The following is a 17,791-nucleotide window of genomic DNA, read 5'->3' as shown; positions in this document are numbered from 1 at the left end:
CCTCTTTTACATGTGTACTTTCTAATTATAGAGCAAGTCTATGGACCAATATGTATACGGACCAATATAGTCTACGGGATTTTTTTAAGCAAGTCTACGGACCAATATAGTCTACGGGATTTTTTTAAGCAAGTCTACGGACCAATATAGTTTCTGCATATAATAGAACAATCTATTGCAATGAAAATTTCAAATAAATAGCTTATTGCAACGAAGTTACCATTGCAATAATTAGATATTAATTCTTTTACAATCTATTGCAATGACAAACACGAAATTGCAATTAATAAATCGTTGCAATAACTTAGTATCAATTATTTCGAAGTCTATCGCGATGACAAAATGAAGTAATTATCTATTACAATGAAGATATCATTGCAATAATTTAATCCGACTTATTTTGGTCAATTATTTGTAATCTATTGCAATAAGTTTTGTAAAGTAATAGCCTATATCTACAAGATATTAGAAATAATAAAATTTTTATTGCAACAATATATATAGGGATAATTGCAAATTACCCATATGTGGTTTAGCCCAAATTTAACTTACCCACCTGTGGTTTCATTTTTGACATTATACCCACCTGTGGTTCATTCTGTCTATGCTCTATAACCCCCCTCTAATATTTCCGTTACTCTAACATGTTTCATCAAAAAATCAAACAAGAAATCAAATCAAACACTCCTCTCCCACACACTCTCTACACTTGCTCAACCACTTGGGATCTTAAATGCTACAATGCCACACACACTCTCTCTCTCAAAAACACAAACATGCCCCCATTGATTCTGAAAACACCCACAAGAAGAAAGCTTCTTTCTGAAACTAAAACAACTCGTTTTGGTCAGAAACAAGCATTGCAATTTACAACACACTAGAGGTTTTGTTGACTTCTTCCATTGACTCAGACTGAAAGGTACCTTCATTTTTAAAGGGGGAAATTACAGTAAACCTACCTGTGGTTTGACCCGTATTCACTTTGCCTATCTGTGGTTTAAAACTTAACACTTTACCCACCTGAGCTTCAATCCATTTGCTCTCCGTTACCCACCTCACCCTTAGACGTTAGAAAAAACACATTTTTAATACAAATCACAACATAACACGGATCAAAACCACCAAAACATAACATAACACGAATAAAAAAGTTAGGGTTTGAATTTACAATTTACGATTCTACTAAGGAAAGTTAGCTGAGGAAAGTATTTTTCTTTGGTTAAAAAAATTTATGGGTTTTTCTTTGGTTATTGTAATCATGACATTTATGGCGCAAAAAAGTTGATTTCTTTCCATTTTTAGCTACAAAATGAATGAACATATGTGTGTTTGTGTGTTTTAATTATGTATAATTTTTGAAAATTTGGGTTCGGTTTTGATATTTGGGAAGTGGATTTTATAAGAAAAAACAGAGAGCTATGGAAGAGAGATTAATAGCTAGAGAGAAAAGATTGAAGAGTTAAAAATTCTGTAATAGTATTAAATCATCCAGAACTAACTATACAATGTATATATATACTACAATTCACAGAGGAGAGCTCAACTGCTAAATCTAACTAACTCCGCAATATCCAGATCCATTCTAAACTACCTATCCATCCAATTCTAGTAGTACACGTGTCCATATATACACCTGCTAATTCACTTAATCTAAACTACAAGTCGTATATAAAAGACTCAATCATTTCAGTCGTTTAGCAAGCCTTGTATAAATTCTTTCAATCCCCTGTTTCATTGCTCTACCTCTCTGCCTGAGCTAATCCTTCAAACATCCTTTTCATCAATGCTTGCATCTGTCTTCTTTTTCTTGTTCTTCTTAATACTTTTATCCAAATTTTGACATTCCCCCTCAAGATGAGAAGCTGAACTATGTATGTTCATTATACTCATCTTGCCTAACAAGTACCTCAATTGTTGACTGTTGAGAGCTTTTGTAAGTAGATCAGCCAACTGAGAATGTGAAGGAGTAAAGAGCAACCTAACAATATTGTCTTGCACCTTATCTCTTACTACATGACAGTCTACCTCTATATGCTTGGTCCTCTCATGAAACACTGGGTTTTCCCCAATATAAATTGCAGCTTGGTTATCACAAAATAATAGAGTAGGTTGAGGATGATGAATCTCCAAATCTTTCAACAATGCTAATAGCCAAGTCAACTCACAAACGGTAACAGCCATTGCCCTGTATTCTGCTTCAACAGAAGATCTAGATACTATGGATTGTTTCTTGGACTTCCATGATATGAGAGAATCACCCAAAAAAATGCAGTAACCTGTGGTTGATCTCCTGGTATCAATGCAAGAGGCCCAATCAGCATCTGTGTAGGCCTTCAAATGAAATTCTGATGCAGCTGACAAGAAAACACCTTGACCAGGACAACTTTTGATATATTGTAACACTTTATATGCAGAATCTAAGTGAGGTTTCCTGGGTTTTGACATGAACTGACTAAGTTTATGAACAGGATAAGCTATCTTTGGCCTAGTGATAGTCAGATAAAGTAACCTGCCCACCAACCTTCTATAGTCTCCCGGATTAGCTAGCAACTTTCCTTGAAACTTGCTTAGCTTCAAATTCTGCTCCATTGGCACCTTGCTAGGCTTACAAGCTGACATTCCAGCATCCTTCAAGACTTCCAAAGCATATTTTCTTTGACACAAAGTGATACCCTTGTTTGATCTAGCTATTTCAAGTCCAAGAAAATACTTCAAGCCTCCAAGATCTTTAAGTTTGAAGTGTTGATTCAGAGAAGTCTTAAGCTCCTCAACTGCTTGAACATTATTGCTGGCTATGAGAATATCATCAACATAAACCAGCAAAGCTATTAAGGAATCATTGAACTTCTTTGTGAACAAAGAGTAGTCAGCTTTGCATTGTTTGAAACCATGATGCTTAATGACAGAACAAAATTTTGCATTCCATTGCCTTGAAGCCTGTTTAAGCCCATATAAAGACTTGTTCAATTTGCAAACAACATTCCCCCCTTTGTTGTGGAAGCCTTGAGGGAGTTGCATGTACACTTCCTCATTTAGATCACCATTCAAAAAGGCATTATTGACATCTAATTGAACCAAGCCAAAAGTGTCTTCACAGTAGTCAACTTGGCAACTGGTGAGAAAGTGTCAGTAAAATCCAGCCCCTCTTGTTGAGTGAATCCCTTAGCAACTAACCTTGCTTTATACCTCTCCACAGAGCCATCAGCTTTGTATTTGACCCTATAAACCCATTTGCATCCAATGGCCTTTTTATTTGAAGGCAAAGGGGTAAGGGTCCAGGTATTGTTTGAAACTAAAGCATCAATCTCAGAACTCATGGCTTCTTGCCATTTAGGATCCTTAATAGCCTCATGATAGAACCTTGGTTCAGGAATAGAGGTAATGACAGAACAAAAATGGGCATATGAAGAGGAAAGGAGGGAATCATCAATATAATCAGAAAGAGGATATCTGGTAGTGACCAAGGAAGTACCTGACTTGCTGAGTAGATTGGATTGGGAAAGTTCAGTAGACATGATACTGCTGCATGTGTAATCTTGTAAGTATGGAGGAGGTTTGGTAGTCCTAGATGATCTTCTCAAGGAAGGGACTATATCTGATTGAACTATATTAGGATCTTGAGGAAGAGGTAAAGAGTCAGGAGCTATAGATCCTGGAGAGACATGATCAGAAGCACCAAAAGGTGGAATGATGGATTCTGGTATGCTGGAATCTGATATAACAGGAATAGCAGGATTTAAGGTAGAATCAGAGACATTTTGAGGACCAGAATTAGAGAAAGGAACTTGTAAAGAAGGTGTAAGAGGGTCTGAAAACATAGGATCATGTGGAATAGCCACATTTGGATAGATATGAGGAAGGGAAATAGAAGTATGTGAAGAATAGGTTGGAGAAATGAAAGGGAAAACAGTCTCATGAAAAGAGACATCCCTTGAAATGAAAATTTGTTTGTAAGCAAGTTTAATAACTTGTAACCCTTAACACCAAATGGATACCCAAGAAAGACACAAGGAATAGATCTAGGTGAGAACTTAGACCTATTGTGGGCCAATGTGGAAGCAAAACAAAGGCTGCCAAAAACTTTTAAATGATGATAAGAAGGAACCTTGCCATAAAGCTTCTTAAAAGGTGTTTTATGATCTAAAACAACACTAGGCAGCCTATTGATGATGTAAACTGCTGTCAAAACACAGTCTCCCCAATAGCAAAGTGGTATGTTAGATTGAAATTTCAATGCTCTTGCAATGTTTAAGATATGTTGATGCTTCCTTTCCACTATTGAATTTTGTTATGGAGTGGCAACACAAGAATGTTGATGAACAATCCCATGTTGAGCATAAAAATCTTTAAGGAAAAACTCTTAAGCATTGTCAGTTCTAAACACTTTGATATTAGTTTGAAATTGAGTTTGTATCATTTTGTAAAATGAAATCAATAAGGGCCTAGTTTCTGATTTAGACTGCATAAGATAAACCCATGTTGACCTTGTAGCATCATCTACAATGGTAAGAAAATATTTAAAACCATCATGAGTTGCTTTGGCAAAAGGTCCCCATACATCAAGGTGAATCAAATCAAAGGCATGTGCAGATAAGTGATTAGAATTGGGAAAGGGTAAACGTTTATGCTTTGCAATTGGACACACAACAGAATCTTTATTTGAATGAAAAGAGGAAGACATATCAGATATACAGTGTTGGAGTTTTTCATCAGAAGCATGTCCTAGTCTAAGATGCCATAAGTAAGGCTTGGTTACAATTGAATCATGAGAGACAGAACTAACAAAAGACTTCAAAACTGACTCTAGGATAGTAGAAGCCTCTGAAATGGATTTGCAATTGTTTGAAGCTTGTAGCATGTACAAATTGTTATGAAGCTTACCCAATCCAATCATTTTCCAACAAGTAAGGTCCTGTATGCAACAATAATTGGAAAGAAAAACCAAGCAACATGATAATGATTTGGTTAATTTGCTTACTGAAATTAAATTGAAGGAAAAGGCTGGAACACAAATGACATCCTCAAGAATTAAGGATGCAATAACCTGGACTGTGCCTATGTGTGTGGCAAGGACTTTTTCACCATTAGGTAAATGGACAAATGAAGATATTGAACTAGTGATTTTAGTAAACAATGAAAGTGAATGAATAATGTGATCAGTAGCCCCTGTATCAAGAACCCAAGTTTCATCATTATAGGCTGTTTTGTTTGAAGGATTTTCATTAAAGATTGAATTCTTCAAACTTAGGCAAGTAGGATCCTAGAAAGAAGCACATGAAATACCTGAAAAAGCTGAGTTTGCTGAGTGAATGGCATTAGGAGTGACAGAAGATGATGTTTGAGGATTCAGCAAAGATAACAGCTGCTGGCATTGTTCAGACGTGAAAGGGAAAGACCTTGATTGTGATGCATCCTCATACTGACCAAAATCACCACTAAGACTAACTTGATTGGCCATGGTGACTTTGCCTTTTTGCTTATATCCTGGTGGAAAGCCAATCAACTTGTAGCATTTCTCCTTGAAATGACCAGGTTTACCACAGTGATTGCACATAGGCCTACCCTTTCCACTTATGTTCTTCCCAACTTGATTAAATGCTTGAGTCTTGACCGCAAGAGCAGTTGAATCAACTGAATATCCTCCATTGAAACCTAAAGCCCTCTGTCTCTCCTCTTGTATTACCAAAGAGAAAGCCTTGTCAATAGAGGGACTTGGCTCCATCATTAAAATCTAAGTTCGAACTTGTGAATAAACCTCATTCAAACCATTAAGGAATTGCATCAAAGAATCTTGATGATGAAACAGTGTAATTTTGTCATTCACACCACAGATACACTTGCCACAAGAACAGCATGGTAGAGGCCTAAGATTAAGCAATTGATCCCAAGAAGTTTGAAGATCAGTGAAGAAAGTAGTCACTGTTGCATCTCCTTGCATGATTGGTAAAATCTGTTTTTGAAGTTGTGAAATCTGTGGACCATTTGCTTGCAAGAAATGATTCTTTAGTGAATTCCAAACCTCCATTGCAGTGTTTCTGTAAATCACACTACCAGAAATGTGAGGCGAAACTAAATTCAATATCCATGAAGAAATCATAGAATTGTTCTTGGACCAAGCAATCTTTTCCAGAGGAGTGATGGCCATGGAAGCTGTTATAGAGCCATCCACAAAACCTAGCTTACTCTTCGCATCCAATGCCATACGCATAGCCCTAGCCCAATTGGGTTAATTGTGTTCTGTCAAGGGCTGAGTGACAAGAATCACACCTGGTGACTCTCCATGGTGCAGAAAAAATGGACTCCTTGGGTCCTCCATTGGAGAGAGCTCACGATGAGCAATAGATGGAGAAGATGAAGTTTGAGAAGTTTGATCTTGGTTAGCCATTGACAGAGAAATAAAGCTCTGATACCATATAAGAAAAAACAGAGAGCTATGGAAGAGAGATTAACAGCTAGAGAGAAAAGATTGAAGAGTGAAAAATTCTGTAATAGTATTAAATCATCCAGAACTAACTATACAATGTATATATATACTACAATTCACAGAGGAGAGCTCAACTGCTAAATCTAACTAACTCCGCAATATCCGGATCCATTCTAAACTACCTATCCATCCAATTCTAGTAGTACACGTGTCCATATATACACCTGCTAATTCACTTAATCTAAACTACAAGTCGTATATAAAAGACTCAATCATTTCAGTCGTTTAGCAAGCCTTGTATAAATTCTTTCAATCCCCTGTTTCATTGCTCTGCCTCTCTGCCTGAGCTGATCCTTCAAACATCCTTCTCATCAATGCTTGCATCTGTCTTCTTTTTCTTGTTCTTATTAATACTTTTATCCAAATTTTGACAGATTTCAGCTCGGAGATCTTCGCTGGGTCTGAAATCGGTGTTGGTGACGCTGCATCTGATATACGCTGGCATTCTCTTTCGGTTTGATGGAGGTTTGATAGAAAAGACAAAACAAGAGCCATGGTATGTTAGACTATTAGTGTCTTTTTCTTAAAACTACAAATTTGGATTTGGGTTTTTGAGATCTTATTTCATGCTTGAGCTAAAACGCTGGGTCTTAGTTTATTGTCTAAGATTTACGATTCTGTCCCTTATGCCTTATTATCAAATGAAAAAAGGTACTTGATAGTATTGGATGATGTGTGCCACATTCATGAACGCTTAAATTGGCATTGCATTTGGTCTGGATTCCACTATCTTGTTGCGCTTATCTTTACCACAAGGCTTTCGAAAGGCTAAGCATATGGCAGGTGACAATATTATTTAAGGTAGAGTTAGAGCCAACGTTAAGCAAAAAGGCTTGCTGGACCATATTTGTATCCAATATTAGAAGATTATTTGTGGAAATTAAATCAGATCAACTGGGGCATCCTACAATATTGAACAAAGATATATTTCAAAAAAATTCAAACCCTAACTTTTTGATTCGTATTATGTTATGTTTTGGTGGTAAAAGTTGTTTTTTAATGGAGAAGCCAAAGGTGGGTAATAGAAACCAAACAGAGCTAAACACGAGTGGGCAAAATATTAAGTTTTAAACCATAGGTAGGCAAAGTAAGAACGGGTCAAACCACAGGTAGGTTTACTGTAATTTTCCCTATATATATCATTGCATCAAACTTGTCATTAAAATATTTGGAGTTTATTGCAACAAAATATTTTGTTGCACAAACCTATTACCTCAAACTTAATTGCAACACATCCTGTATCAATTATTGCAATGACTCTAAGGTTATTGCAATGGTTTTTTTCATTGCAATAAACATTTTTTTCTTATAGTGATTCATATTTTTTTCTTATAGTGATTCATAAAGAGAAGACAACCATTTGATACTTTCTTTCTCTCTAGCCCAATTTGTGTTCATTACCCAAGCACGCAAAAACTTTTGTAGAGCCACATAGCACACACAACCACATTCATAATGAAGACAACCACATTCATAGATTAAATTCCTAATTTGATCTTTTCATTAATAAAAATCCTATGTCCCACATTAATTATGAATATTGTATTTTCTGTTCCAACATTTGTAACTCGATACACATCCTTTATTAATAATATTTTGAATTAAGTAATAGCATATATTATGATTATATATTTTATTAATTTGATGTTGATGATTCACTGAATTTGCATAAAATTGTAAATGGAAGTTCAAATCATAAGCTTAGTCCATATGGTTGAAAAACTGCTTGTAAGGGTTTTGTGAAAATACTTGTTTACTTGCCATTTTTCTGTTGGCTTATGCTCTTGCTTCGTATGGATGGGTACATTGTGGTGTCATTTGTGATGGTATTGTTTTAGCTGTTGGCCTAGGTAGTTTCCTATAGATAGTTTTATTTTTTCACAACATATATTGAGTTGAGATTTAGATTTTGAAATAACCATTGGCTTAAATAAGTAATATCACCAAGTAAATTGAGCTGTTTTATATCTATATTTTCATAATGTTAAAATGATTTCTTGGAAATTTATCCACATGATATTTTAATGGAATCGTCAAGTACAAGTACAAAAATGGTATATTTGCACATTTCTTTTATTTAGATTTTTATTGTTTACGAGCAAGTTAGTAGTCTAGCTCGACTGAATGTTGGGACAAACAACAATAACCATGCTTATCCTTCTAATGAAGAAAAAAAAAACCATATTAAACCGATTCACACACTACTACTACTAGTAGTATAGAAGAAGCAGTGGCGGCGCCACGTTAAGCTCAGGGTGTTCCCAGGAACACCCTGACCTAACAAAATATATATATATATATATATATATATAATAATAATAATAATAATAATAATAATAATAATAATTAAAAAAATTAGGAACACCCTCATGCCTGATGACCCCAATCACAAGAGCCAAAAAAAAAAAAAAAATTAACAGAGCAAGCGGCAAGCCCACGGATTCTCAAAAAAAAAAAAAAACAACGGACGACAAGCCCAACATCAAGCCCATGCAAGCCCAATAGATTATAGAGGTAGCAAACCCACGAATTCTCAAAAAAAAAAAAAAAAAAAAAAAAAAAAAACCCAATATACACTACAAATCACTAATTCATAAACCTCAACTCACTAAATCAAAAATCACTAAAGCAAACCTAAAGACAAAAATGTCAATAGAGCAACGCTATAACACAAGCCAACAGATGGATCGGGCATCACAACATCAGAGATCACTCACTAGATCGGATTGGAGATCGTCGATCGGTCATGTCGCTCGCTCACCGATCGGAGATCGCTTGTCGCTCGCCCCTCAACCTCAGGCCTCCCTACTTCGGTGCTCCCTCAAGGTATTTCATTTTACTAACCTCTCTCTGTTTTTCTCATTGACTCTCTCTCAGTCTCTCAGTCTCTCTCTCTTTATCTGAAATCACTGAAATGAAATGAATAAGAGTCTCTCTCTCTCTCTCTCTCTCTCTCTCTCTCTCTCTCTCTCTCTTTATTCTTTAAGACTAAGTTTATCTGATTCTTTTGAATTGTGATTGGCTGAAGCTTTAACTTTATTAATATTTTGCCCTGTTTTTGACTTTTTGGCTTTATCTTATCCATTGGTGTTGGTGTTAGTGTTGGTGAGATATTAATTGTCTTTTAGTGTAATGTGTATTGTGCTTTGTGATTGTGAAATTTTCTAATTGGTAGCTGGCTCTTGTGATTGGGGGCATCAGGCATGAGGCTTGTCTGTTGAGTGGGGTGGGGGGTGGATGGGCACATGGGGCCGGGTGGGATATTTGAATTGGGGGAAGTAAATGCACATGGGATGTGTGCTAGTGTAACTAATAAATAATAATTTAATCAACCAATAATTAATTGGGGAAGCAACTAATAATTAATAATTTAATTAACCAATACATTATAAAAGATAAACAAATTAAATTATGTTAGGCTAAACAACAATTAATAATTTTATAATTAATGAAACAACAATATAACAAATTATAGTTTATAAAAGACAAACAAATTAATGAAACAACTAAACAACAATAATTATTAATTTTATTAATATTTCAAATGAACTTATAGTTTATTATTGATTCTTTTGCTACTCTGGGAAAAATTCCTAGGAACTTATAGGAACATCCTAGGTAAAATTCTTGGAGCCACCACTGAGAAGAAGATCTATTTGGAAGAAAATATTGTAAATTGGAAGTGGCAGCTTACATTCCACTACTGCCCACATTTTGTATTTATATTCAAATATACAGAGATTGTTGATAAGTTACAACTCTAAGTTACAACTGAAAGATAATTATAGCCTAACTACATTCTGCAAAGTCTATCACCAAGTGAAGAATTACATGATAAATATAATTTGTAGAGTCTATCACTAAGTGAAGATAACTTCAGCCCTTCTTCAGGTGATTGAGTCACTAGCCAACTCATCTTTATCCTTAACACTATTAACACGCACGGCTACCAATATACAAGTTGCCTCAGACCTTGTATAGGGTTCCAAGCCTGCTCTTCTTCAAATATCCCATAAAAAAAGGGAGGAGCTTCAAAGCTTTTGACTAAGAAGCGCAAAAACTTTGAGAAAGAAACGTCTTATATTCTAATATTAGTAAAGATGCCTTAGCTTGAGTTTTCAAACATTATTCTGTAAAAGCATAATAACATTGTCATGTAGAATCTTGTGCACTAGTAAAACTCTTGACTGCTTTATTTTAGTTTAACCTTTTTGTTTTTAGAAACATTTCAGTTTAACCTTAGTGTGTATAATCTTCATATTGATCTATATACATTAGTTATATAAAAATATTCATGTCCAATTTTTACACTCATTGGGAACCCATGCTTTAGTATTGGAATTTGTTACAACTCATGGAATTTAGACTAAAAATGCATACTTGCCCACTAGGTCAAAGGGCAAGCAAAGGGGCTGGTTTGTGTCAAAGTACTATAACGGTTTAATAATGGTAACCCTTAAAAAAAAAAAAAAAAAAAAAAAAAAAAAAAAAAATCCAAAGCCAACCCTGACGAAATTGATAGTCATTGCTTGTGATACTTTAATTGGCTTTTTCTTGGTGTAGGAATTCATACGTCATGAATTTGCTTTTGGCGATCTAACATAATATCAAATACATTCCATTCAAGAGGACTTATCAAACTAAGCAATCTTCATGTGCACATGTGAGTGTGGACAAGTTACCACGGGCTACCAATAGGATTAGAAAACATCTGAGTCCCTATTGGTAGTATGTTTGGTAAAATAAAGATTGCTGCTACCAATATGATTAGACAATTCTTGCTCCAATACAACTACATGCAAACTTTCAAGTGGTAGACATACAAAACTATTGCAAAGACCATAAATTGGAAAATAGCAATCAACTTATGCTCAAGAATTCCCAATAAATTAGGATGGGAAAATATATATCAAATTTAAAGAAATGTTCACCAACATGGAACCAAGAAAACCAACCCTCAGTCTCACTTGTTCTGAACTTCTGATCACTAAATTTAGACCGTAGATTTGTTGATGTTTGAAGCCAGCACAAGCCGTTTACTTTTGATGCTGGAGGAGAAACTGTGCACAAGAATACTTGATCAAGAATGCGGGAAGTTCAATACTTGAAGTATCAAAAGCAGGAATCGCAATATCTACGTCTTTTGTAAAGAATGGGAATGCTAGAAAGAGAGAAGAAGGAAGACAGGTAAATTAAGATAATGGCACAAAAGTTTAGGAAACCATAACCATTTAAAAAAAAATTGACAATTATTAAACTTGGATAAATTAAAAGTTGAACACAAGAAAGCAATTTTACTTACTGGATAATACCGAAACTTCAATATCTTGTCTAAAATATAATTTAGCTCATGCCAAGAGGTTCCAGCATACTATAGTTTAAAATGATTCAGGACCTAAAAGCATAGAATTTTATCACTGTAACAATTAACTTGTATAATAGAATTCTAGCCTAAGATACCTCCTCTGTAGCATCGACTATATCCGTTTCTCCAATCCTACAAGACCAGATTTATATTCCCCATTTGAAAATGTGCAACATTGTAGCATTAACTCTATCCGTTTCTCCAATCCTACAAGACCAGATTTATATTCCCCATTTGAAAATGTGCAACATTCACATTGCAGCAGAATACTACCCAAACCACACCCCTGTAGACACTACATTTTGTACCCCTTACGACTCGGGCCCCTGTTCCCCAATGATGCTGAATTCTAAGATCCAAGGTTGGTTTAGGGCCCAATCAAATGTTAAATTGATTGAGAAATGTTAAAATGAAAAATATAACTTTTAATAAGCAAATAAATCTATTTTTGAAAAGGTGAGGCCAAGGAAATCCTTGCTATGCGCACGCAAGAATCAGCATGCGCATGCATAGCGAATTCCAAAAACTAAACAAGGCAAGTTTTTTGCATTAATGTTGAGATTTGGAATGAATTTAACATCAGCTGGAAGTCATTCCAAACCCCTATTTTCATACTATAAGTAACCTTACATGGTATATTTTCAAAACATATAGAAATCTCACGGAAAAACACTAAAATTCACTAGAAATAGTAAATCAAAGAGGGAGTTTTTCGCAAAACATCCTCAAGTCAATTTTCTTTTGATTAAGGCCTTTTTGGCCATGATCTTTGAGTTTAAAATTACTAATTACTCTTTTATTGAATTGTGAATAGATTTGACTGAGGGGAATGGTCAAAAATCAAACTTGAAGAGCTTTTGTTTGAAGTATCTAGTCTAAACTTTTCTTTTCTTTTCCTTTTTGCACTTTAATCTTTTTGTTTGCTTTATTTTCTTGTTGTAATATTTATAATATGTTTATGTAGTCTAGGTTTATGTTTTTGTATGTCTAGAAAGCATGTTAAGATGTTAGATTTAGCATTTTAAGTCTTTGCTGTGTGTCTAGGGTTTATGGGCAAAAACCCACGTGTGCATAATCTTGCTTGAGCACATAGGGCTGTTCATGCAAGCGCATGAACTAGCCTAGAAACCCTAATTTTATTTCATCTTTTTTTGCTTCTGTTTTCACATGTAATACTTCTGTTTGGGCTCTTTTCCATGTTTTTATATTCTTAAGCTTTGGTTTCACATGTCTAATTGCTTGTTTGCTTTCACATGTTAGAATTAGGATTTATTTTGTGTTGTCTTATTTTGATGCCATAAACATGCATTCACATGCTCATGCATAATGCCATAGGTGCTGAGTTGTTGCAAGGTAAGTGAGGTAAGTCATGCATTATTATGAACATGCATTTTTTGTGTTGTTCAATGCTTGATTTCATGCTTAAGAGTTTGGAATACATGTTATGACCTATGCTTGATTACCATGCCCTTTTATTGCCTTGTCTTTGTTATTGCCTTGTTTGGGATCAATGTTATTGTAACAACCCAAGGAAAAGTACTAGTCACATCTGCACTATACCTCATAAGAATTAGTCACAATTGAGACTCTTTGTAGTTGTTAATAAACCCTAGTTCAACCCAGTATATGCTCGATGTAAGACTCATCACACACCTATACAGGTCACACAATCAATCAAATTGGGGCATCACAATCTCCCCCACTTAAATTCCTAACGTCCTCGTTAAGGCCCAATTTGTGGGGTAGTGTCTCTTAGACTACACGGAGTTACCGAGCCGACTCTGATACCATATGTAACATCCCAAGGAAAAGCACTAGCCACATCTGCGCTATACCTCAAAAGGACTTGTCACAATTGAGGCTCTTGGTAGTTATTAATAAAGTCCAGTTTAACCCAACATATGCCTAATGTGGGACTCATCCCACACCCATACACATCACACAACCAATCAAATTAGGGCATCACAATTTTCCCCACTTAAATCCCTAACATCCTTGTTAGGGCCCAATTTTTGGGGTAGTATCTCTAAGCCCACACAGGGTTATCAACCTGGCTTTGATACAATATGTAACAATCCCAAAAAAAGCACTAACCACATCCTACGCTATACCTCAAAAGGACTAGTCACAATTAAGGCTCTTTGTAGTTGTTAATAAAGTCTAGTTTAACCTAGTATAGCCCGATATGAAACTCATCACACACCCACACACATCACACAATCTATCAAATTGAGGTATCACAGTTATGCCATGATTAGATAAATGCTAGGATGAGATGACATGAATGCTAGATGTATGTTAGGATCTATGATGTGATGAGATGCATGATTAGATGAATGTTAGGCTTTGGTTGACAAGCATGATAAATGTATGTTTAGGGATGATTGATACCGCGTTGTGTGTTTAGACGCATGTTAGTGTGTGTGTGAGAGAGAGAGTTAGATAACAATATTGAGTGTGTCTTTAATAGGGTTAAGACATAAGACATAATGAGAGGAAGCCAACCTTAGGGTTGGGCGATTTTGGATGCCTAACACCTTCCCAAGACCGTACCTTAACTCCGAACCCATATCTCTGGTAGTAAGATCAATGGTCCTTCCTCGAGAAGACACTAAATATATGGTTCCTAGACCATTGCAAAAACTAGATGGCGACTCCCATTTCCATAGTGTCCACAACCCCCTAAAAAAAATCCTCACTCAAAAGTTCTTTTCTTTTAAATCACATTGTTGCCTTGAGTAATTCTATATATGTGTTACAATTTTTTTTATAACCCTTTATCTGTGTTACAAGATTCAACCTCGTGTTGTGCCTTTTATATTAAACTTTCAAATGAACATTGAACTCTTTGAACATTTGAAAGCTAAAGTTGAAATAACTTATTGGACTCTACCTAAAAGCTTCATGCTTAACATTTGTTCACTTTTGGGTTAATTGGAGTTCCATTAAAATAACCTAAAGCACTACCAAGCACATACATCAGCCATTTAGTAGTTCTTAATAATACAAGGCTAATCGTAATAAGTTCTTTAAAAAAAATCACTATAGCTTTTATTATATGTTGTAATTTTCATGTATTTCTTCATAATGTCTACAAAATCATATGGATTTTTCACTTTCCAATAACTTATGCTTTTCTTTTTCTTTTTCTTTTTTAACTCATACAGTAAAAGAGGTCAATTATTGCAGAAGAGATTGAAAGCACAGTGTTTCAGCTTGGACCCTATAAAGCCTTAGGACCTGATGGAAATTCCAGCTTTCTTCTACCAGGAATTTTGGAATATTGTCAAGAAATTCCAACTATGTGCTAGCCTTCTCCCATTTAGGTTCACTTCGTAAAACCCTTAATCATACTTTCAAAACTTTTATTTCTAAATGCCCAATCCCTGATGATGTTTCAAATTTTAGACCTATAAGCCTGTGCAATATCATATATAAAATCATATCCAAACTTCTTGTTAATAGAATCAAACCTCTCATGAATGCTCTTATTTCTCCATACCAAAATGCTTTTATACAAGGCAGACTCATTACAGAAAATATCCTAATTGCTCATTGATTTTTTGACTATTTGACCAAGTTGAAAGGAATGAAGATTAATTTTGGTGCCTTAAAGATTGACATGAGCAATGGTTAATTGGATCCTTAACTGTGTTTCCACTGTTAGTTATGCTTTGCTTGTCAATGGTAGCCCTACTAATTCTTTCAAACCTTCTTGAGGATTGAGGCAAGGTGATCCGTTATCACCCTACCCTTTCCTTTTCTGTGCTAACATCCTTTCCTTAGCCTTACTGCAAGCCGAGAACGAGAAACTTATCAAGGGAGTTAAAGTTGGAAAGCAAGGCTGTTCATTCATTCATCTACTCTTTGTAGATGACTCTCTCCTCTTTTTTCATAATGATCATTCCTCTCATGATAATATCAGAAAGACTATAGAGTGGTACTGCAAAATCTCATGTCAAAGTATTAATCATCAAAAATCTGAGTTGTTTTGCTCTCCCAATCTAACTAAGGAGGAAAAAAACTCCTTAGATCAATGCTTACAAGTCAACTTAGTGCAAAAACCGAGCAAATACCTAGGAGTTAACTTTAAACTCAGAGGAAAAAGGATTCCAAGATCTTGTTGAGACGCTACAAAATAAATTACATGGATGGAAGGATGATAATAAATAGAGTTGCAATTTCTTTATGAGCTCCCATATATTAATTGAGCTCCTGTACAATTATTATGGAAAGCAAGGTTGTTCGTTCATTCATCTACTCTTTGCAGATGACTCTCTTCACTTTTTTCAAAATGATTCTTCCTCTCATGATAATATCAGAAAGACTGTAGAGTGGTTTTGCAAAATCTTAGGTCAAAGTATTAATCATAAAAAAATCTAAGTTGTTTTGCTCTCCCAATCTGACTGAGGAGGAAAAAAATTCCTTAGATCAATGCTTACAATAGAAAAATATTCAATGCATAATCTCATATACTTAATAAATAGTATTGTAATTCATAATCATATTTTCATTTATTATAGTAACAATCACAAAATGTAATGCATATAATATCTTTGTACCAAAATTAAAAATAAAATACATTTTTGTCTCAAGAATTCAAAGGTAAGTTAGTGAAAATATAAATTTTTTAATACAAATTATTTATAATATTTTTTATATTATTAAAAAGTATATATAACTTGGAAATTATTTTTTTAGTTTTAAACAACTTTTTCAAATCTTTTTTTTTTCTACCATACAATCAAAAACAGCAAGAAAAATATCTTAAAAAAATTAATAAAACTCAACAAAACTACAATTCAACATTGAAAAAAAGGGAAAAAAAATTGTAACTCTTTTTCCTTTTAAAAAAACCAAGGTTACAATTCCAAAGTGGAAAAAAAAATAGAGAATTGTTTTTTGAAAAAGAAGAAGTATTGTGTTAATGCTGCCATCATCTAATGTTACATCTAATCCAACATGTGAAAAATGGATAGATAGATAAATAATTTTAAGCACAAAATTGAATATGTTTTCTTAAAAGTCTCAAAGAATACACTAATAAGATAAGGAAGATGAAGAACAATATAAAATATTCATAAACGCTTAAAGTAATTACTCAAGCATCTAAGAACATCATATAACAAAGACATAACAATTCACTACTAATTTGTTAAACAAAATATTTACAAACACAAAGACCATTGTCTTCAACTGTACTAACTTTTCTTCATTAGTTTGTTCAAACTATTTTGTTGTCTTTCAGATAAATTAAAACTTGAAAACAACACAAAATTTGACATATTATAATATGATATTCCCCAAATAAGATCTACAACAAACACCATTCATTAAAAGTATTTCGTGTTGTAAAGAAAATTATTAAAAAAAAAATACTTGCATCAAGGAACGCATATGAATTAGTCAATAATATTCATCAATCTAAGGTAGAGATGCAAGAAAAATAAAAAAATAAAAAATCATCAAAAAATGAAAAAGAAAATTGAGAGAGAGAGAGAGAGAGAGAGGGGGGGGGGGGGGGAGAGAGAGAGAAATAACCTTTTTTGTATGGAAAAAATATGCAAAGAATGGGAGAGAGTGGTAAATTTATAGTAAGAGTTTGGGAATAAGAAAAGTCAAAGTACAGGTAGATAAATGGGCAAAATAATATTTCAAGTTAAAACCACCCAAGAGAATATATATAGACAACATTATTGTTTTGATTTTTCATTGATTTATTATTTAGTTATAACATCAAAATTAAAGTAGACAAATATGTAAAGTTAAAATCACCTAAATAAATTTGTAAAGTCAATATTATATTATATTTAATATTGTAAAAAAAATTAGAGGTAAAAATAAAATGAAAAAGACTAATGGTGTGGTCAATAACGTGGCAGATGAGGTGGCTTAACAAGAATGTAGTAATAATAAATGTTACACTTCAACTTTTATATATA

The 17,791-nt window shown here is 34.2% G+C and overlaps 2 protein-coding genes across 2 annotated transcripts; both read right to left on the bottom strand.

Annotated features, from left to right (window-relative positions):
• Window positions 1-1,764: 1,764 nt before the first annotated feature.
• On the bottom strand, window positions 1,765-3,018 carry LOC126701095 (uncharacterized mitochondrial protein AtMg00810-like). The gene has a single exon (XM_050399233.1). It carries the CDS (start codon window positions 3,016-3,018, stop codon window positions 1,765-1,767), a length of 1,254 nt encoding a protein of 417 aa, XP_050255190.1.
• A 47-nt stretch (window positions 3,019-3,065) lies between these two features.
• Window positions 3,066-5,722, bottom strand: LOC126701094 (uncharacterized). Its single transcript, XM_050399232.1, has 4 exons — window positions 5,284-5,722; window positions 5,045-5,166; window positions 4,525-4,912; window positions 3,066-3,808 (listed from the first exon to the last, which is right to left on the bottom strand). The coding sequence occupies exons 1-4, from the start codon at window positions 5,720-5,722 to the stop codon at window positions 3,066-3,068; spliced, it is 1,692 nt and encodes a 563-aa protein (XP_050255189.1).
• Between the last annotated feature and the right edge of the window lie 12,069 nt (window positions 5,723-17,791).

The sequence above is a fragment of the Quercus robur genome, chromosome 9 (genome assembly GCF_932294415.1).
Source record: "Quercus robur chromosome 9, dhQueRobu3.1, whole genome shotgun sequence".
Lineage (NCBI taxonomy): Eukaryota > Viridiplantae > Streptophyta > Magnoliopsida > Fagales > Fagaceae > Quercus > Quercus robur.
The sequence above is the reverse complement of the archived record's forward strand: the minus strand, read 5'-3'. Positions and strand labels throughout refer to the sequence as shown.